This window comes from Macrobrachium nipponense, chromosome 16 (assembly GCF_015104395.2).
Source record: "Macrobrachium nipponense isolate FS-2020 chromosome 16, ASM1510439v2, whole genome shotgun sequence".
NCBI classification, from domain to species: domain Eukaryota; kingdom Metazoa; phylum Arthropoda; class Malacostraca; order Decapoda; family Palaemonidae; genus Macrobrachium; species Macrobrachium nipponense.
The window spans coordinates 14523456-14547677 of NC_087209.1; the positions used below are offsets into that span (position 1 = coordinate 14523456).

At 39.3% G+C, this 24222-nt stretch overlaps 1 protein-coding gene across 1 annotated transcript; it reads right to left on the reverse strand.

The window, feature by feature from the left end:
* Positions 1-18019: 18019 nt before the first annotated feature.
* Positions 18020-20496, reverse strand: LOC135195272 (basic proline-rich protein-like). Its single transcript, XM_064221531.1, has 4 exons — positions 20223-20496; positions 19193-20157; positions 18594-19093; positions 18020-18305 (listed from the first exon to the last, which is right to left on the reverse strand). Exons 1-4 carry the CDS (start codon positions 20494-20496, stop codon positions 18020-18022), a joined length of 2025 nt encoding a protein of 674 aa, XP_064077601.1.
* Positions 20497-24222: the final 3726 nt, after the last annotated feature.

A 24222-nucleotide genomic window follows, 5' to 3' on the forward strand; every position in this document is an offset into this window, starting at 1 on the left:
AGTATTCCTTCGCATGCGAAATGCGTGAATGGGTGGAAGGGAGAAGGTTGTTTGTTAAATAATATTGCAGCGCACTTACGTATAATTTAGGGGAAAAAGTTTGAAAAAAAACTCATTACCAATGAGCCTAAAAAGCTAGAGAGAGAGAGAGAGAGAGAGGAGAGAGAGCAGAGAGAGAGAGATAGAGAGAGAGAGAGAGAGAGAGAGAGCCTATAAATGAGAATATTGCATAAGGGATGAATGTGAGTAACATATAAAACTGATTATTATTTGTCCATTTTGTCTTTCTCAAAGCAAGGAAATAGTTACATTTAACATGATTAAAACTAACTTCATTTCCATAAACTGCAACATTGAATGCGACGGCAACAGCATACATTAGTTATATTAACAATTTCCCGTAAACAAAATACTCTTGATGTTCCAGTATGAATTTCGTCCTGGATTTTGGGGAACTTAGTGTACGGGATGACAAAATATGATGATGAATGACTGCCCAGGTGCTTTGAATTGTTTAATTTACGAAGCGGATAACGATGAGTCTCAAGACAAAAATGGTAGAACTTCTGGCAACATTTGTCATGATAAATTGCATGTTGCCAGAGGTTGTTTTCGCATATGGAGTATGTTCAGTAAGCGTATGAGCACTTAATAATAATAATAATAATAATAATAATAATAATAATAATAATAATAATAATAATAATAATGGTGAAGAAATCCACAGTGGTGTAAATGTAAATATATACTAGAAATATATATATATATATATATATATATATATATATATATATATATATATATATATATACTTTATATTTTCATTTATATATTTATATTTACCCCACTGAGGATTTCTTCACCATTTTAGTGACTCGTGCTATTATGAGGTTTATGAATAATAATAATAATAATAATAATAATAATAATAATAATAATAATAAATAATAATAATAATAATCTAAGCTAAGGGTAAAAAAGTATAAATTCTGTATCATTTGTGAAGTTATGATTCATATTACTGGAGATAAATTTTGCTTATTAAGTATCTCTTCTTATGTATTTTTCTGTATCCTGTTAAGACGTCTTATTCTATTCAAGTTCAAACCTTAAGAACGCCTCTGTGGCGTGGTCGGTATGGTGTTGGTCGTGTCACCGAGTTCGATTATCAGGCATTCCATTGAGGAGTGAGAGATGTGTATTTCTAGTGATAGAAGTTCACTCTCGACGTGGTTCGGAAGTCACGTAAAGCCGTTGGTCCCGTTGCTGAACAACCACTGGTTCCATGCAACGTAAAAAACACCATACACACAAACCTTAGATATTATTTTATGATCGCTTATTTATTCACATATTTTCTCATTAACCATAGAGTAATGAAGACAGTGCGAGCCATATACCAGTCCAGCTTTCCTGCGTAATTGTAAACTATTGCGTTGTACCCATATTAATGAGCGAAGCATAATGCGACGCTAAATCTACCCAGCCTATTAATTAGTCGGTTATTAGTTGCGTAACCATTCCATCCATTAGCAAGTAAGACGTAAGTCTGGTAATTTTGGCCCCAAACGCATAAGGAGGATACGAGATTATCTGTACATTTATGTTGAAACTTTATTTATTTATTCAATGGGATGGGCAGCTAAGTGCCTGGCGTCACAAGCTCACTCTTGAAAAGAGAAAAATGAGGAAAAAGTGTAAGGCCTAACTCAGTGGAGAGTGGTAGGACTTTTGCTCGGTAGTATGAATTGTTATAGAATTTTCACTAATTTATAGAAAGAATAATATATTTAAGTATATAATAAATATATATTATATAATAATAATATATATACATAATATATATATATATATATATAGTATATATATATACTATAATATATATATATAATATATTATATATATAATATAATGTGTGTGTATACATACATACGTACATACCGGTAAGTGAAACAGGGACTTGGAACAAGTACTCTCGTAGTATATTGTACATTTTCAAGTTCACACTGAACTTGAAAATGTACAGTATACTACGAAAGTACTTCTTCCAAGTCCCTGTTTCACTTATCTTTCTACCGTGGATTGAGGATATTCTCAAGTACGTGTTCCTTCGTGCTACATTGGATACATACATACGTACATAGATACGTCACCGAAAAGTGTAACTCCAAAAAGAAAGAACCTTCCGGCTCTCGACGAATCTCTGGAGATAATGTTGCTGTATGCCCTTAAACAAGATGCTTTAAATATACCCAGAGTATATTTGAAGGGTCTCGCCCCCTTAACTTTGCATAATGTCGCAACTGGCCTTTCCATTCCATCTACTCCTGAGTCACATAAATATCGTTTCGGAAAACCTAAGCTGAAGATTTAATGGACTTTGTTTTGTAAGTTTGTCACTAAACAATATCCTGTTTATTTTTCTGGTTTAAGCCCGAATCGTTGCTCAGACGCATTAGAGTTTAACCGGTACATTTAGTTGTCGGTTTGATGTTATTGCAGACGTTTGGTATTCTGGGTTACAAACGAATTTAAGCGTCTCGTAACACCCTCTGTCTTTATCATTGTGACAGCAAGGGGACTTTTATTTATAGTCGTTTTGCAGCTTCTTGACGATCGAAACATTTTCTGTGTATTACTGAATGCATCGATATATAATCGATATAGTGAAAAGACTTTTGCGTTGTCGGAAGAAACGACCACTTTGCTTTCCTCAGAATACTCTTCGTGAACTAGTGGCAGTGTTGCCATCTTATGTTTACTGCTGTTTACTGCAAAACATCCATTCCGTATATTAAGTTTGTGGGGCGGAATTCCCAACTTGTATTTACGACAAAACATCGTCGCTCGAAGTTCCCGAAAATCCCCACCATCTCGTACGTGTGAGAAATAGAGGCCCTCTCAAGGAGGGGTCCTCTGAAGGACCCCCGGGCGAGCTTAGCTTGGCCTAGTGTAGGAGGTAGTGTAAGAGGTCCACCATTAAAGAAGATCATGGCGAGCGAAGTGCCCAGATTATTATGCCGAGCTGATACAACTTTACTGCGTAGTTTAAAGCTTTTGGCGGGATCTGATTGTCTCAGAGCTTCGTTCGCTCACGGGGTGAGGTGTCGTCCTCTTAAGACGACGAAAATGAGCGGGAAATTGGCGAAAGAAGGAGGAACAAGGGGCAGTGCGTTGATAAGCAATATTGCCGGAGTGTTTGGATGCATCGGGAATGTTTGTTCCCGGTACGAGGAGGAAGAGGACCACTCGGTGTCCCAGCCATGCAGAAGGTAGTGGGTCAGCATTGAAGTTTTTTTTTCAATATTTTTTTCCATTAAGCGGAATATTAGATGAGAACCGATATTATTTTGTATTTTATATGGTTTTTTTTTTTTGTTTTTGGGTCTACATTGTCTTGGTTTATTCACACTTTTCACACTTTGAATGGTCGGTTTTGTTTTTTAACTGCCATTTCAGGACTGCATTCACAGTTCATATATCATATATATATATATATATATATATATATATATATATATATATATATATATATATATATATATATATATAGATATCTATATAATACACACACATACATACATACAAACATACATACATATTTACATAATAATCTGGCGTTTTCCTGTCCCGGCGCTCACTTATTCTGGATTTCTGTAGAGGTTTTCCACATATACAAATATTTTCTCGGATGACACATTACAGGCTGACTTCCAGATCAACCTTATATCATCTACTGAGGAAGAAACGATAGAAAAATTAAAGAAATGCTGAAACGGAAAACAGGAAGGAGGCGGAATTGAAGAAAGGCAGTAAACTCCATTGTCAGCTGTTTGTCTGATCTGTCCAGAAGGCGGAAATTCTCTTCTATTTTGATATTATTTCACGTAAATATAGCTAAGTAATTCTATATGAAGTAGCTTGTTTCATCGTAAGCTGTTATCGTAATGTAGTTTTTTCACGGGTGATCTGAATGCAAGGGTTTAGGGAGTATGAAAGATTAATGAATAGAAAATTAAATCAATGTTCATTGTTGGAGCCGTTTATTGTTTTCCAGTGTTTGTTTGTTACTTTCTTTGTTCAGTTCTTTAAAAGAGAGGAGTTGTCAGCTGCAGGCTTAGGGGAAGATGAATTGTGTTGTGTATAATATAGGAACAAAAAATGTGAAGACAGCGAAGTCTGGAAAATAGATATATACAGAACCATAGCACGTCGGGATGTTGCTCAAATAAATGGTCGCAGTTAAGACATAAACGACTGAAGGGAATTTGTGTAGATGGGGGCGGGAAAGTCGAACAGAAACAGAAATAAAAGCTACAGTGTTTTCTTTTTGCAATGAAACTTTTTTTTTTCCATGAAAATTATATAATCACATATTTCAAAATATACGAGCAGAAGTCTTAACATTATCATAATGTTGCTTGAAACTGGAGGCTAAATTTATTTATATCGTAAACGTGCAGTGGTTTTAGAATTACCAATAATTAATAGGCATTTTGTATATTATTTGATGAATATGAAAACTTGGTGTTTTTATTAATAACTTGTTTATTTTAAGCCTCAGAGGACGTGAAATGGTTAATATAGAAATAAATGTATATTGCCTGTTTGCCTTCAATTGGATTGGGTCCTTCATCTGTAATGCTTTACAAGTTTCACGGATATTGCGGTTGGGTATTCCAAGGGGAACTAATTTATCTCTTCGGTTTATAAAATAGAGGTAATATACTGAAGTTTAGGAGTCAGTCGTAAAATAGAGGAAGATTCTCTCTCTCTCTCTCTCTCTCTCTCTCTCTCTCTCTCTCTCTCTCTCTCTCGCTTCATTTGTGGGTCATAGGAGCCTTTCGTCTGTTATTTATTTGTTGATAGACGCTGCGATATACAAAAAATGTAGCTCTTTAGAACATTGAAAGGAATTGAAAACCACTTTTCTATTAAAGAGAATACAATAATAGACATGAAATCCTCATCGATGTGAAACGGTCAAAAAAACATTAAAAAAACTTTCCACAGACAAACTTTCGCACCAAACTAGTCACTCTCCATTCTGCATATTTTTAAACGGGATGGATTTTTTATGAAAACTTTTAATCCCTTTCAGCAAATTGCATTCTACATGGCCCTTCCAACAATGGAATGATCAGCTTTACTAAGGTGTATTTATGCCAAATATTCTTTCTTCATTTTATTCTCAAAGATACCGAGCAGCTCACCACACACACACACACACACACACACACACACACACACACACACACACACACACCTACCTTTGAATAAATTCACTTTGCTCATCTGTCAATCTTTCTGTTATCCATTTTTTTTTTTTTTTTATATTCTGCGAAACATCTTCGTATCAGTGTCATGCCCAGCAATTCATGCCGCCAATTGTATCACTGGAATGAAAACATTTTCTAATCCAGTTACTGAATTTAAGTAATAAACCCTATTTTATCATTTTTTTCAGCCATATGTCCACTATGAGTATTGTTTTATACAAACAATATTCCCTTAATTCGGGTGATATTTTGTAGTTTGCTATATTTCACGTAAATTAAACTTTTTCCTTCATATGGCTCATTTTTCGAAAGAAACTGCCTTTTCATAAAATAACCCTGATTTTTTGCAGTAAATCGTACACTGCAGTATCCTTAATTTTTTTTTTTTTTCATAAAAAAAAACATATTTCCCTCATAATCTACATATTCTCTACTAACGTTCGTCAACCTGAATCTCTTGATTCATATAATACAAGAACCCCTCTCCATTTTCTCTTAAAATCATCATGTTTCGTTCTCAAAGTTATCGAGCTTTAGAATATTGCTGGTGATTAACTACTTTTTACACGAAGAAAAAAATGGTAATGAGGGAAAACTTAGGATGTTTAAAGGGGAAATTAGTTTTAAAGTTGATTTTGCTTATCGTTCAATTCTCCATTAGTTTCGCTCGCTTGATGCGAATGCTTGGAGAGGTTCCAGGTCCCCTGGAATTCTGAAATATGAATAGTATAATTATTATCCTATATATATTTATGTGTGTTTGTGTGGTTATGTATATATATATATATAGGGGGATATATATATATATATCTATATATAATATATGTATTATATCTAGTATATAGTATGTAAATGAATTTAATATATATATATATATATATAATTATATATATATGTATATATATTAATATATATATATATATCTATAATATTATACATGCATATATATATATATATTATATATATATATATAATATATATATATATATAATGCATGTCTATATGCATGTATATATATATATATATATATATATATATATATATATATATATATATATATATACATGCATATATATATATATATATATATCTATGTGTATGTATATATATATGTATATATATATATATATATAATATCATATATATATATACATGGATACATATATATATATATATATATATATATATATATATATATATATATATCAGACTCATATCGGGATCGAACCCAGGTCTTCCAGATAAAAGTCAAGGGCTGGGGCTAGAAGGTTTAATTTGGTATGTTTGATGATGATTGGAGGGTGGATGGTCAACATACCAATTTGCAGCCCTCTAGCCTCAGCAGTTTTTGAGATCTGAGGGACAAAAAGCCATGTCAATAGTATTCTTTTACGGAAAACTAATAACGTAAAACCCAATACTTTCCCTGCAAGAGAAAGCGAACAGCAACTCGGACCACACGTCAAGGAAGAGGAAGAAGAAGAGGAGGAGGAGGAGGGGGATTCCACCGACGCCAACTCCTCCTCATATGCGCAGGCGCCGTTTCCTCAGTAATTGGATGAGGTCTTTTTGAGTCTGATACTCGACTTATTTGAATACTCCGAAATTGGCTTCTTTGCCTCTCGGGGACAGGAAAGAGACAACCTATAAGTATTTTTTTTGTTCAGAATATGACGGATTTCAGCCTGTTGCTACCCAAAACATGCTGTATATTGCGTAATGTGTTACGCTACGCGTATCTTGTGATGTTTGGTTCTCTTGCAACCTGTTGGTTTGATATGTGTATATATACATTATATATATATATATATATAGTATATATATATATATATATATATATATATATATATATATATATCTTTTGACAGTTTTTGATATCTTTGCAGAATATCTTAAATACCTTTTAAAAATGGTTTAAGGAAGCCATTACCAGAAAATATTTTTTTTTTTACTATTTCTGTCCCTTGGTGCGTCATCGACTGTTTCCCAAATTTGAACCTCAAAAGTTTAATCGAAGATGCAGTGCAATACTATCCTAAACAATTTTCCTTGTATTCTTATACATATTTTACTTATATTTCTATCTATTCATTTATTGATTTGTTCATTTATTTTTCTCGCCTAACAACTGATCTTTCTGTATTTCCTATACCGTCTGTTAGCTCTTGAACGCTATATTCTTTGGAGTCTGAATTTCAGGTCAATTGTCCCTTTGGGCTTGTTCCATATGAACGGGGTTCATGTTCCCGATAATAATAATAAATATAAATTTTTGTCGTCTGTATTTCAAGAGGCTGCCAATTACTTCGTCTGGTAGGAGCTCTACTCCTTTTTTTTTATGATCAGGCAAGGTAAGGGCAGTGAGGCATCAGTTTCTCTGTCCTTATATCAATAAAAAAAAATTCACCATATATATATATATATGTATATATATATATGATATATATATAGTATATATATATATATATATATACCCTATATATATACATATATATATATATATATATATATATATATATATATATATATATATATATATATATATATATATATTCCAAAATGAAGACTTAGTCAGCCAACTATTTCATATAACGCTGAAATTTATTTTTAAAAAATTTTCCACCTTGAAAAATCTTATCGAAAAAATAAGGTGTTAGGGATTAACCTTGAAAAGGACTTACCGTCCTTTTAACCGAAAAGCACCCTTACATATCTTTGTCATAATGGCGAAGAGTTCGGCAGTGGTTGTTAAGAGTCTTCTGCGGCTTTATGGCTAAAGATAGTGACCCAATTAGGGCTCATTATACCCCTATGGAACATTGCTCCTGGAATGGGGCGACATCTTGGAAAATAGCAGATGTTATCAGGAGCCTCAGCGAGCCCTTGTTTCGGGGGAGGGGGGATGGGAGATGATTACGGGCACGATTGAAATTCCGATGCCCCTGCAAGCTTCCGTCTTTAAATTTTTATTATTTCAATAACGTGTGGAACTCCTTCCAAGGGAATTTCGTTTTCAAGACAGATTGTGTCTTTTCACGGTATGTCAAGTATATCTTAATTTTACCAGATCACTGAGTTGATTAACAGCTCTCCTAGGGCTGGCCCAAAGGATTAGATATTTGTACGTGGCTAGGAACCAATTGGTTATCTAGCAACGGGACTTACAGGTTATTGTGGGATCCGAACCACATTATATCGAGAAATGAATTTCTATCACTAGAAACAAATTCCTCTGATTCCGCGTTGGCAGAGCCCAGAATCGAACTTCTGTCCTCCGGAATGGTGGCCGAGCGCAAAAACCACTTGTCCAACGAGGCTACTTTGCAATATATATATATATATATATATATATATATATATATATATATATATATATATATATATATATATATAAGGTTGAAGTTTGAACGTCGTCATAGAAACTCCCACCTTAAATAAAGTTGCCGTTGGAATAGAAAAAAAAATTTTTTTTTTTGGTTGGGAGGCAACAATCAATCAATCAATCACGAAACTGCCAATCTTGTCGGTCACTGCTATCAATAAATCACTCGTGAGGACTGTCATTCCAGTCATCAAAAGCGTTTACAATGCCTCCGTCCATTGATTGATTATACAAGGATACGTTTTTTAGGTTTTAAACATTTTTTTTATGTATTTTAAAATGAATTAAGTATGAGATTTAATTTTTTATGTAGATTGGGAATTTGAAGAATTGAAATGTTGATCATCGGTTGATGAAGATGAGTATGTGTGTGGGTGTGTGTGTGTGTGTATATATATATACAATAGATATATATATAAATATATATATATAATATATATATATATATATATATATATATAATAATATATATAAATATACTATATATATATTATATATAATATATATATAATAATATATATGTATATATATATAAAATGTATATGTATATTATTTTTATATTATATAAATAATTTATATAGTGTATATTATATATTATATATATATATATATATATATATATATATAATAATATATATTAATATATGTATATGTATGTGTATATTATATAAATATATATAGAGATACATATATATATAATATTATATATATATATATATGTAATATATGGATATATAATATATATATGTGTGTTGTAATATATGTATATATATATATATATATATATATATATATATATATATATATATATATATATTTAGAGAGAGAGAGAGAGAGAGAGAGAGAGAGAGAGAGAGAGAGAGAGAGAGAGCGGCTTCGTTCTTCTCTTTTCCCCCAACAAGGAATTATTCTGAGTCCCCTACTTGATCGAAAGCGGTTCATAAATTGAACATCTGTACTAAGCCACAAACAGATGCAGGCAAGGGAAGGCTTCCCTCATTACCAATCTTCGAGAGTAAATAGGTTTCCGTAGGGAAAGTGATTTGCCTTTAAAAATGTGGAAAAATTTTATCAACGTCATTTGAATATTACTTTTCAAATGAAAATGTCTCTCTGTTCTTCATGGAAAGTTAATGACATTTGCATGAAAGAGCAATTCGTGTGATTCATTTATGAAAGAACTTTTTTAACACAATCCTTTTTTTAAAATTCAATGTTAAACTTTACCAAAAAAAGCGTATAAAGGGCAATCCAAAATTGATTTTGCATGAAAGAGCAATTCATGTGATTCATTTATGAAATGGACCCCTTTTTTTTTTAACACAATCCTTTTTTAAAATTCAAGGTGAAACTTTACCAACAAAGAAAAAATGTATGATTTCGTGTTTTCCCTTTATTCAAAAATAACGTTGCAATCAAGAAAGGGGTGGCCGGGAGGAACGTCCAGCGGTCGAACCAAAATCTGGCTAATGATACAGATTGAAATCTGTTGTTCCCAAAAAGTGCCATCATCGAACCTTATTGAAGAGAGGGAGCGAATGCTCTCTCTCTCTCTCTCTCTCTCTCTCTCTCTCTCACCTTATGCAGAATGTATGCTGTACCAATTCCCTGACTGAATAGTCCTTTTAACTCTCTGGTGATGTGATGAAATATGGGGTGGTATGACCTGGTTTGGAATTAGTTGTACTACTTTTCTATTCGCGAGCAAGTTAGTCTGATGCAGCAAGTTCACATCGCAGGTAATATATGTTTTGGTATATGTTGGAATACATTACCCTTCTCAGCACCTACTTTTTTTTTCTTTTTTTTTTTACATTGTCCTTCTCAGGACTTTATTTTTAATTAGTAAGGGAAGACGTGTAAGTGAAATTAAACTAAGAAATTTAAATAATATATATATATATTATATATATAATATATATATATATTATATATATATGCGTGTGTGTGTGTGTCTTTTACTGTGTTACAGCAGTATAATATGAAGATAAAAGTCCCATAAAACACTATTTGAACGTTGCAACCAAATATTTCGGGCACTTCCTTCTGTACCCCTGTTCAAGTTCCCGAAATATATGGTTGCAGCGTTGAAGTAGTGTTTATGGGTTGAGATTGTTTCAGGGCACCATTTACAGCAGTCAGATTTTCCATACTGATGTATATCATTTAACGAAAGAGAAAAATAACGAAAATAAATAGTAGATGAACGAAACGTCTTTTTAAACATTCCATCACACTCGAACCTAACCAATCAGAACTCGGATCGGATGTGACTTTTACACTTCGTCGTCAAGGGGTTCAATAGCAAATATCAGCCTAAACGTGTAAATTACTTTTGAGTTCTTGTTTGACACTGAGTTGAAATGAATCCATATGACCGCTGTGGTGACGTGCTGGCCGCTGTTGTTAATGGACGTAAAGTGAATTATACTGAATTATACTGAACAACGCAAACACATATGTGTGCCTGTGTGTATTATAGTGAATGTTGTATCTAATGCAATGCGCGATATACCATATATATATATATATATATATATATATATATATATATATATATATATATATATATATATATATATATATATATATATATTTATACATATATATACCTTATGTATTTTATATATATATTATATTTATATGTACAGTTGGACACAGGTTTCCCTGGTACACCTTCTTGAGGGACTTCGAAAAATTATTTGGTAACAGTGTTTACTGAGGGGGATGGGGGGAGGACTCTTCCTCTCTTAGCAAGAGTTCCACCAATAAGCTCTGGAATTCTTTCAGTGGGAGGAGTCATTAGGTATGGTTGGAGAAACCCACACACACACACACACACACGGAGTAAAAAAAAAAACCAAAAAAAAAAAAAGTAATCTGAGCAGGTTATATCGCTGTAAACTAAATATTACTGTCTCACTTTTAATATAAGTTTGTTTATTAAGATTCCATTTAACTTTCGTCTAAGGCGTTATCTTACCACCGTGTCTGTTATTATGTATCGGTCATATTCATTACGCAATACTTAAAATTGATCAAAATTTTAGAGTTACATTGGTATTGGAGAGAATCACGAACATCATAGCAGGATATTTTAACCTTATCATGAAAGCCAAGTTTATAGTATCGGTTGCAGTGCGTTTCCTACCAATAATATAATAGGAAGCATTGAACATACCCAAACACTAAGTGAACGAGTTGAAAGTGTCCGACGCCTTAGCTCCTCTCTCTCTCTCTCTCTCTCTCTCTCTCTCTCTCTCTCTCTCTCATATTAGCTACTTTAAAGTGACATGTCATCTAGAATACCACTCGCTGCTAAGTATGCAGTTTTGATATGTCATTAACACCCTCTAATCTTGACTAAACTAATATATGCATATATATTTTTTTTCGGGGGCGGGGGGGAGTGGTGTCGGGGATTGAGTTCTTGTTGTTAAGCCGTCTTACAGGTTTTGGAATTCTAAAATGTAATTCAAACTGACAAGCTTCTTGCTTTTGCTGTACCGATGTCCTCAGCCTGGCTTTGCTACAACTGAAATGGGTGAGGGGGCTAAGGGTAAGGTGGGCCTGTTGCGACCCCGATGAGTTGGACGAAGTAGATATGCTCGTGGATAGAGTGTATGGCTAAGAAAACTCCATTGAAATATTTTTCCTTGTTTTATCTTTAATGCCTGCGTGTTTTTTTAGTGTTTATTCTAATATTATTATAATACTGTAGATTTTCTGAATACACAACATTTACAAGAAGAAGGATTGGGTTAAACTCACTCTCTTGTAAATACATATAGAAATGAAAAGGAGAGAGAGAGAGAGAGAGAGAGAGAAGAAGAGAGACTGAGGAATCCAAAATGAAACTACTAGGGACAGAGAAAATTCCACAACGTGTAATGGAAATTGAAGAAGGACTCCCAAACTTGGTGCAAACTTTTAACCATCCCCATATGGTAAACTTAATTCGTTTGCCAATGATAAACAATGTTGATGTTCAGAGGTTTCATGTATTCATGGTTGGGTTTGTATTCCCTCTTGAATATACTGTAGAGGTTATTCCCTACACGCCCTTCATTACAATAATTATTACATGATATGGATAAACACATCTACTTGGCTTATATTTTTCTAATATATTAATTGTGATACATGTTTTAATGTCATACGGACAGAAATTCCTTTCGCTCTTATCATTCGTGTGAGGATAAGAGAAAGACGTCTCTATTGTTAAACAGCCCTTTCAGTCGTTTACCTGTCCATTGTGGAAAGAGCTATTTGGAGAAATGTAGTTTGATGATATTGTATATTATATATATATATATATATATATTATATATATATATATATATATATATATATATATATTTATATCATATAGAGGTGGCTTGCTGCTTACAGAACACCACGTTAACACTTGGTGAAAGTTTTGTATCGATCTCGTGGACAGTCATGTCAGTATATAAGATTTAATAATATATAGGAAATGCATTTCATAAATACTGAGTTCCTAAGAACTTTTAGTCATATTTATTTTGCATATTTCCTTAAATGCACATTTTACACTCAAACCCAGTATCGTCAACAACAAAATGTTTACCACTCTCTTAATTAACGTTAATAGATTAAGGATACTTCACTCTATGCTCAAGAAAACTATCTGCTGCCCACTCCTCCTTCCTTGTCCTGACGGCGCAACATCTATTGGATGCTCCGTTAGTTACTTGCTCAACTGCTCCGGGGTTTCATAGTCGCGGATTCGTGTTCACTCTGGATCAGCGGAGGGAACGAACTATTGTGCGTGACAGTACAGTTGGACACAGGTTTACCTGGTACACCGTCTTGAGAGACTTCCCTCACCTCTCCTCCCTCTCCCTTCTCTCTCTCTCTCTGAATGTTACTAGTTAAGTATATTTTTGCACGATTTTTTTGTATCTATCTATCTATCTAATCTAATAATAATAATTTAAAATGTTGTATATATATATAACGATTCACGCTGTTGTTACCTGCCAGCAAGGCTGGCATTACGGTACGGTACGGTACGGTTGATATTTATAGCCTATGTGTACGGTACGGAATTACGCAACGACAATTTTACCGAAGTACGGTACGGTACAGTTCAGGTACGGAAAAAATTGCAAATTCCGTACCGTACTACCTTACCTTAGGCAATGGATATATTTACTTTTTGGGTCTACGTTGAAAACAAGGAACAATATTAATTAATTATTAATAATCATAACCAGTAATATAAGCATATATATATATATATATATATATATATATATATATATATATATATTATATATATATTATATATATATATATATATATATATATATATATATATATATATATATATCTATATATAGAACATCTATATCAGCAAATTAGCAAAATTTTCAGTTCACTTACTTTTATTGAGGTAGCAACCATACACACAGATACATGTCTATATAAATATACAATTCATGATTGGGCCAACCTCCATAGAGAAAGCGGGCGATGTGGGCAATAACAAAAAAATTTGGGGTATATATTTTTAATTTTCTTTATTTACTAAATTTTAGTAATTAAAACAACATGAAATATTAGGATACTTTCACCAATATAACAGGTTCATATTTGGTGGAAAAGAGAAAGACAGAACCACAGAATATAACAAGACAAAGATGAGTAGAGAGAAAGAGAGAGAGATAACTTATTAAGTTCTTTTCTAGATTATGGTGTGAAGAAGCTCGTGTTCTTATTTTCTTCCTAGCAACCAGGTCAGTTGCAAAATACGAGTCATTATCCATTTTTTTACTATATTTCTTTAGTAAGGATATTTTCATCCTTGTTTTCAAGATGCATTGTAATAGAAAATAACTTAACTCAATTCCTGTGTTTCAAGAAGCAAAGTAGTTTTCTAGTGCCGATGTAGTTATAGCCAATTCTAACGTGTAAAAGAGTTAATAGTTTTTTGTAGGAATGTAACTTTTCTCTCCTGTAAAAGTCAACTGCCATAGTCTTGCGTTCCCTGACCATTTCCTGTCTTTCTTAGGGAGGGTTAGGAGCCACTAGCTTCTACCTTTGCATTGGAGAGTTAAGTTGCCTAGTATATGGCCATTCGTAGGCTGCAGCTTTTAGCTCCACTAATTCTATCAGGGCTTCAATTCTTCTACCTTTTACTGGACCCCCTTTTAATAATCTAGCCTTAGTTTTTCTTAACTGCTGTGCTCTTATTCTGTCTCAACTTTATTACCTTAATCTGTTTTCCTTCTTTTCTTGGAATGAAGCGCGTTTTGTAATTCCCTTTGTTTCAAAATAACAAAATAAAAGTAGTGATATTTACAAAGCCTTCTATGTTTAAAATTTAAGCTTATTTCAGTTTGACTAAATTGTTAAACTAAAAAACCATCACATTTTTCCGACAATCTGGCAGATAAATTTGAACCAATATCACTTTTTTTTTCATTTAATTTTGAGATACTATAAATTTAACTTTTCACTTTAAACCTTTGAAATATGCATGGTGTCTTCCAAAACATTTGCATTAACTGGTAATCAAGTAAAAGGAACATAACAAAAAACACGTGAGCTAGTGTCAATATTTTTATCATTATTATTAGTATGATAATATACAATGAGTAGGATGTCCAACCTCCATCTGCATCTGTGACCTCACACGACGATCAGGTATGGAATCTACAGTTTATATGATGTAACAGAAGTGTGGGTTATGTATTTGATTTCCCTGGAACGTGTTTTACGCAGATATTTTTTTTTTCTTTATCAAGCACGCTTCTACAATACATTTTCTTGACCTTACATGTCATGTCGTTTCATTGTTGTATTTATTATTTGACGACATTATTGACTCTGTAATTGTTTTTGAAATAGTATTTAATTGCTGTCATTATCGTCCGTATTAAACAGTATTATTTACATTTGTGTTATAAGGATACGTTCACACCAAATGCGTTGCCTATAGAAATGGGGCTGTTAGGATTTTTCTGCTTTATTTCTATATGAATTTCAATTTACGAATCAAGTTATGCTCAAATAAAATTGTACTCCTTTATACCTGATTTTCACTTTTATATAGGACAAAATTTAGTATAATTAAATTTCGAAGTACCTTTTCTTTGTATGCATATGATATAAATTTAAAATCTTAAAACTTACCTATAGTTTTTGAAAATCATTATGGTTAAGTAGTTGATTATTATATATAATATATAATATTTCTCTTGATGTCTCGGCTAATTCATTTAGAATTATATCTTTTAGTTATTTGGTTAAATACAATAACAATAAAACGTAGCTTAGAAAAATGGTCATTTTTTGCTCAGTTCCAATTTGCCCGCCTGTAGTTAGTATTGTTTTTTGTCTAGACAAAAAGGTAAATAAAGGAAAATCCCTAAATATATTTTAATAGATAAGACGCTAAGAGACCCAAACAAAAAAGATTGCGTACTGCAAAAAGATCCCGTTAAAAGAAAGAAAGAAAGAAAAAGAGAGAGAGAGAGAGAGAGAGAGAGAGAGAGAGAGAGAGAGAGAGAGAGATGCGAGAGAGATGAGAGAGAGAGAAGCAGAAATTTATAAAAACACCTAGAAAACAAGGCATGATTGGAAATCTTCAGAATGTTTCTTGCTATATTTTGATAAATCGAAATATCTCTTGTGAAATATGAAAAATCAAGGAAAAAGAGAGGGATATAGAGGAGAGTATATGAAAATGTGGCCTTACTTGGCCTGCCTTGGCAGCAGCTGTTGTGTGACGTTATTGTCTAGATGTTGTCTGAAATACGGAGAGAAGTCTAACGCAAGGATAGTCATGTTGTTTATAGGCTGCCTATTCACTGGTGAGGTTCCTCCTAATACTGATGATGGAGGTGAAACAGGCCAAGGAAATGGAATTCCTCCTAATACTGATGATGGAGGTGAACAGGCCAAGGAAATGGAATTGAACGAGAGAATTTCGGCCTTGCGAGACACCACACAGAACCAGAGAGAGCAGCAATGAACTTGGACAGGATCATTTTCAGCTGCCAACAGAGACTTGACTACAATGAAGACATTCAGAAGGCGGGGGGGAAAGGAAGAAAGCACTCGTGTGATCCAGATAACTCAGGGGGTGTTGCAACAACAGCCTGGCAAGAAGGCCTACTTATTCGAAGGTGAGACGTTGTTTCTGAAGGAGAGCGATCAAGTGAAGAAGGAGAAGGACGTGCAGATATAGACCGAAGAAGCGGCGCGGATGGCGAGGCTCGTCCAGGAACGAAAAGCGCTAATCCGACAGGAAAGACGCCGAGGTCAGGTTTCCAGCTTCCTGCAGAAGGAAGTGGAAGATCTCACGAAGGAAACGTGGTGTACTACATTGTGAAGTTCAGGTTGCGAAACTGAAGAGAAACGAGCTGAGGTGCCTTCTAGAGGAAGGGAATCATCGCTTAGAGTCGCTGGATAGGAACACCGGTGTCCAGGGCGAACGGAACGACCAGTTGGAAGATGAGGTTCGACAGCTGCGAGGAGCGAAGGAGAAATCGGTTTGCCAGCTCAAGAACCACCAGGGAAATTACAGATGCCTGGAAAATGAAGGAGCAGCTGTCCATGTTCAAGGAATGGCGCGACCAAGTCTAAGCTGGCCTTGCGAAGAGGGCTCAGATGTCAAAAATTTGAGGAGAATGTTTGTTGTATGGAAAGTTGTTTTTTTTTTTTTTATTTTTTTTTTTTTTTTTTTTAATCAATAAAGTTTATTTACAACTGCGATTTCATTTACACATTATTTTTTTTGCAGCAAATTTTGTTATTTACATAATAATTCGAGTTTAACTCGAATTTAAAGGACTTCTTTCATAAATCCATGTGTTAGAATTGATTTTAGTTTGCAATGGATTTTAGGAGTGAACTGCAATACTTTATTTTATATGGAAGGTTTGATGCTTATATGTAATAAGTTGCTTTGTTAATCGTTGAAGGATATGAAAGTTAGAGGGAAATAAGTATAAAATGTTTTGTAAGAGTTTTATTGATTCCTGAAAAGGAAAGGTAAATGTAAGGATTGGTGGAGTGCCAGGATTCGAAGCAGAAGATACAGAGAAGATTGGTGGAGTGACAGGAAAAGCAGCGGATTCAGAGAAGATTGGTGGAGTGTCAGGAGAAGCAAACGATTGAGAGAAGATTGGTGGAGTGCCAGGAGAAGCAGAGGATTGAGAGAAGATTGGTGGAGTGCCAGGAGAAGCAGAGGATTCAGAGAAGATTCAGGGAGCGTCAGAAGAAGAAGCAGAGTATTCAGAGAAGATTTGTGGAGTGCCAGGATTAGAAGCAAAGGATTCAGAGAAGCCCCTGGAGAATTGAAAGGATTCAGTGGCATATTCTGGTTCTATGGTTTGTCACTAGGTGTTACTCTCTTAAGGGACGGCGGGCGAAGCCCGCCAGGTCGTCCCGGGGACGGGCGGGCTGGGCCTCCGCCCGCCAGGCGTCCCGGGGACGGGCGGGCCTCCGCCCGCCAGGCATCCCGGGGACGGGCGGGCCTCCGCTCACCAGGGGTCCCGGGGACGGGCGGGCCTCCGCCCGCCAGGGGCGTCTCCGCCCGCTCCAGGCGTCCCGGGGACGGGCGGCCCGCCTCCGCCCGCCAGGCGTCCGGGGGGACGGGCGGGCGGTCCGCCCTCCGCCCGCCAGGCGTCCCGGGGACGGGCGGGCCTCCGCCCGCCAGGCGTCCCGGGGACGGGCGGGCCTCCGCCCGCCAGGCGTCCCGTGGACGGTGGCTCCTCCGCCCGCCCCCCAGGCGTCCCGGGGACGGGCGCCTCCCCCCCGCCCGCCAGGGCGTCCCGGGGACGGGCGGGCCTCCGCCCCGCCACGTCCCGGGGACCGGCGGGCCTCCGCCCAGCCAGGCGTCCCGGGGACCGGCGGGCCTCCCCCCGCCCGCCAGGGCGTCCCGGGGAAAACCGGCGGGCCTCCGCCCGCCAGGCGTCCCGGGGACCGGCGGTCGGGCCTCCGACCCGCAGGGCGTCCCGGGACCTGGCGGGCCTCTGCCCGCCAGGCGTCCCGGGGACCGGCGGGCCTCCGCCCGCCTGGCCGTCCCTGGGGGACCAGCGGGCCTCCGCCCCGCAGGCGTCCCCCCGGGGACCGCGGGCCTCCGCCCGCCAGGGCGCCCCGGGGAGGCCGTCGGGCTCCGCCCCCTTAGGCGGTCCCTGGGGACCGTTCGGCCTCCGCCCTCCCAGGCGTCCCGGGGACCGGCGTCGGGCCTCCGCCCGCCAGGCGTCCCGGGGACCGGTCGGGCCTCCGCCCGCCAGGCGTCCCGGGTGGGGACCGGGGGTGGGCCCTCCGCCCGCCAGGCTGTTCCCTCCCGGGGGACCCCGGCGGGCCATCCGCCCGCCAGGGCGTGACCGGGGACGGCGCCCTCCCGCCCGCCAGGCGTCCCGGGGACCGGCGGGCCTCCGCCCGCCAGGCGTCCCTGGGGTGGACCGGCGGGCCTCCGCCCGCCAGGCGTCCCGGGGGACCGGCCGGGCCTCCGCCCGCCCCAGGGTCGTCCCGGGGACCGGCGGGCCTCCACCCCCTCCAAGCGTCCCGAGACCTCGGCGGGGGCCTCTGCCCGCCAGGCGTCCCGGGGACCGTCGGGCCTCCGCCTGTAAGGCGTCCCGGGGACGGGCGGGCAGAGGCCCGCCAGGCGTCCCGTGGACGGGCGGGCAGAGGCCCGCCAGGCGTGCCCGGGGAACGGGCGGGACAGAGGCCCGCCAGGCGTCCCGGGATGGGCGGGCAGCGGCCCGCCAGGCGTCCCGGGGACGGGCGGCCGGGGGCGGGCATCGGCCCGCCAGGCGTCCTTGGGACGGCGGCTGGGCGGGCATCGGCCCGCCAGGCGTCCGGGGACGGGCGGCCGGGCGGGCAGCGGCCCGCCCAGACGTCCAGGGGTGACGCGGCAGAGGCCCGCCAGGCTTCTGGGAACGGGCGGGCAGTAGCCCGCCAGGCTTCCCGGGGACGGCGCGCGGGCAGCGGCCCGCCAAGGCTTCCTGGGGGACGGGCGGGCAGCGCGGCCCGCCAGGCTTTCCGGGGACGGGCGGGGGAGGCTCCAGCCAGGTGTCCAGGGACGGAGGCGGGCGAGGCCCCCGCCAGGCGTTCCCGGGACCAGGCGGGCGAGAGGCCCGCCAGGCGTCCCAGGACGGGTGGGCGAGGCCCGCCAGGCGTCCCGGGATCGGTGGGCAGGCCTTGAGGCGGGTGGGCGAGGCCCGCTACAGGTCCCAAGAGTGGCAGGTGAGGCCCCCCAGGTGTCTTGGGATTGGTCGCAGGGCCCGCCAGTGTCCCGGGACGGGCGGGCGAGGCCCGCCAGGTGTCCCGAGACGGGAAGGCCTGGTGTCCGGGATGATGTGCGGGCCTGACGGGTGCCGGGAGCAGGTGCGGGCCTTGACGGTAGTTTGGGAGGCCTGCTACGGGTTCCGGGAAGGGGCAGGTGAGGTCCCCCAGATGTCTTGGGACTGGTCAGCCGGGCCCACCAGGTTTCTCGGGACAGGTGGGCGAGGCCTGCTACGGGTTCCAGGGAAGGGCAGGTGAGGTCCCCAGGTGTCTTGGGACTGGTCAGCCGGGCCCACCAGGTTTCGGGCGGGACGGGTGGGCGAGGCCTGCTACGGGTTTGGGAGGGGCGGGGCAGGTGGAGGTCCCCCAGGTGTCTTGGGACTGGTCAGTCGGGCCCACAGGTTTCTCGGGACGGGTGGGCGAGGCCTGCCTGGTGTCCCAGGATACCTGGCATGCCTCGCCCGCCCGTTCCTTGGGAACGCTGGGCGAGGCCCGCCCAGGCGTCCCGGGACGGGCGCGGGGAGGCCTTGACGGGTGGGCAGGCCCGCTACAGGTTCCGGGAAGGGGCATGGGAGGCCCGCCAGGTGTCCCGGGACGCGGGATAGGCCCGCCAGGCGTCCCCCGAGGCGGGGCGCAGCTCGCTAGGCGTCCCGGGACGCCTGGCGGGCGAGGCCTGCCAGGCGTCCCGGGACGGGAGGGCGGGAGCTGGGCGAGGCTCGCCAGGCGTCCCCTGGACGGGTGGCTGGGCCTTTACGCGTGGGCGAGGCCCGCTACGGGTTTTCCGGGAATAAGGGGTTCAGTGCAGGCCTCCAGGGTGTCTTGGGACTGGTCATCCGGGCCCGCCAGGTTTCTCGGGACGGGTGGGCGAGGCCCGCCAGGTGTGTCACGGGACGGGCGGGCAGAGGCCCGCCAGGCGTCCCACACGGGCGGGCGCGGGGGGGGGGGGGCCTTTCCAGGTCCCGGGGGGGAGGGGCGGGCGCGGCCCGCCAGGAGTCCCGGGACGGGCGGGCGGGGCGGGCCCTTCAGGCGTCCCGGGACGGGCGGGCGCGCCCGCCAGGCGCCCCGCGGGCGGGCGCGCCTTCAGGCGTCCCGGGACAGCGGCGCGGGCGCGGCCCGCCAGGCGTCCTGGGACGGGTGGGCAAGGCTCGCCAGGTGTCCCTGGACGGGCTGGCGTGGCCCGCCATTGGTGTCCCGGGTCGGGCAGGTGCGGCCCGCCAGGTTTCTCGTTACGGGTGGGCAAGGTCTGCCAGGCGACATCTTGGAAAATAGCGGATGTTATCGGAAGCCTCAGTGAGCCCTTGGTTTTTTTTTTTTTTTTTTTTTTTTCTTTTTTTTTTTGGGGGGGGGGAGATGGACGTGTGACCTGTGAAAGTGATGATTGTTTGAAGTTACCTTGAGATTGTAATTTTTGTTTGGAAATCACTTTGAAAAACCTTTTGGGTTTGAAATTTGGTTGACAGAACTTTCCGGGATTTAATAAAAGTTTTTAGTTTTTTAATAACTTCACTGCCACTTTATTTTTCAACGACAGATAAAACTTTTATCTTTCATGGTGATAAGGCGAACGACTGAAATTCTCATGCCCTTGGAAGGTTCCATCCTTAAATTTTCTCTATTTCTATAACGTGTGGAACTTCTTCCAAGGGAATTTCGTTTTCAAGACAGATTGTTTCTTTTCACGTTAAGTTAAGTATATCTTAATTTTACCAGATCACTGAGCTGATTAACAGCTCTCCTAGGGCTGGCCCGAGGGATTAGATATTTTTACGTGGCTAGAAACCAATTGGTCACCTAGCAACGGGACCTACAGCTTATTGTTGGATCCGAACCACATTATATCGAGAAATGAATTTCTATCAACAGAAACAAACTCGTCTGATTCCGCGTAGGCCGAGCCGAGAATCTAACTTCGGACCACCGGATTAGTAGCCGAGCGCGAGAACCACTAGTCCAACGAGGAACTTCTTTGCACGTTGATCCCTCCTCCGCAATATTATATATATATATATATATATATATATATATATATATATATATATATACTTTGAATAGATGGAGGCAACAATCAATCAATCAATCACGAAACTGCCAATCTTGTCGGTCACTGCTATCAATTAATCACTCGTGTGGAATCTCATGCCAGTCACCAAAAACGTTTACAGTGCCTCTGTCCATTGATGTATTATACAAAAAGAAACGTTTTGTGTCAGGGAGGGACTTTATTAGTTTTGTAAAGTTAACAAGAAAATTTTCTAGGTTTAAATAATTTTGCTTATGTATTTTTTTAAAATGAATTCATTGTGAGATTTAATTATTTTCTATGCAGATTGGTAGTTTGAAGAATTGAATGATTGATCATCGGTTGATGAAGATGAGTATGTATATATATATATATATATATATATATATATATATATATATATATATATATATATATATTATATATATATACATATATATATATATATATATATATATATATATATATATATATATATATATATATATACATACATACTCATGTATGTATATTATATATATATACATACTCATGTATGTATGTATATATATATATATATATATATATATATATATATATATATATGTATATATATATATATATATATATATATATATACATATGTATATATGTGTATATTATATAAATAAATAAATAATGTATATATATATATATATATATATATATATATATATATATATATATATATATATATATATATATATATATATATATGAATAACTTGATCACGAAGTATATAAAACGTGATGCTATGTATAAATAAAGGTTTTTTGCCACGAAGGAAAAAACTAAAAAGCGAGATAGCCGAGTACTTTTGGTCCTGTTCAGACCCTTTACTAAGGCAAACTGTTGCCTTAGTAAAGGGTCTGAACAGGACCGAAAGTACTCGGCTATCTCGCTTTTTAGTTTTTTCCTTCGTGGCAAAAACCTTTATATATATTTATATATATATATATATATATATATATATATATATATATATATATATATATATATATATATATTTAGAGAGAGAGAGAGAGAGAGAGGAATTATTATGAGTCCCCTACTAAGCCACAAACAGATGCAGGCAAGGGAAGGCTTCCCTCATTACCAAACTTCGAGAGGAAATAGGTTTCGGTAGGGAAAGTGAGTTGAATTTAAAAATGTGGAACACTTTCATCAACGTCATTTGAATATTACTTTTCAAATGAAAATGTCTCTCTGTTCTTCATGGAAAGTTAATGACATTTGCATGAAAGAGACACTCATGTGATTCATTTATGAAAGGACTTTTTTTAACACAATCCTTTTTTTTAAATTCATGATGTAACTTTACCAAAAAAAAAAAGGTATAAAGGGCAATCCAAAATTGATTTTGCATGAAAGAGCAACTCATGTGATTCATTTGTGAAGAACTTTTTTTAACACAATCCTTTTTTTAAAATTCAAGGTGAAACTTTCCCCCCCAAAAAAGCGTATAGAGGGCAATCTAAAATTGATTTCCTTTTCCCTTAATTCAAGGTGAAACTTTACCAAAAAAAAACGTATAGAGGTCAATCTAAAATTGATTTCGTTTTCCCTTCATCAAAAATAACGTTGCAATCAAGAAAGGGGTGACAGGGAGCAACGTCCTGCGGTCGAACCAAAATCTGGCTAATGATACAGATTATAATCTGGTGTTCCCAAAAAGTGCCATCATCGAACTTTATTGAAGAGAGGATCGAATGCTCTCTCTCTCTCTCTCTCTCTCTCTCTCTCTCTCTCTCTCTCTCTCTCTCTCTCTCCTTATGCAGAATGTATGCTGTACCAATTCCCTAACTGAATAGTCCTTTTAACTCTCTGGTGATGAAATATGGGGTGGCATGACCTGGTTTGGAATTAGTTGTACTACTTTTCTAATCGCGAATAAGTTAGTCTGAGGCAGCAAGTTCACGTCGCAGGTAATATATGTTTTGGTATATGTTGGAATACATTACCCTTCTTAGCACCTACTTTTTTTTTTTTTTACCCTGCTTAGCACCTTCTTTTTTTTTCTTTTTAGCAAATTTTACATTACCCTTCTCAGCACTTTTTTTAAAATTTAGTAAGGGAAGATGTGTAAGTGAAAATAAACTAAGAAATGTAAATATATACATACATACATACATATATATATATATATATATATATATATATATATATATATATATATATATATATAGTATGTATATATATATGTATGTGTGTGCGTGTGTGTGTCTTTTACTGTGTTACAGCAGTAAAATTCCCTTAAA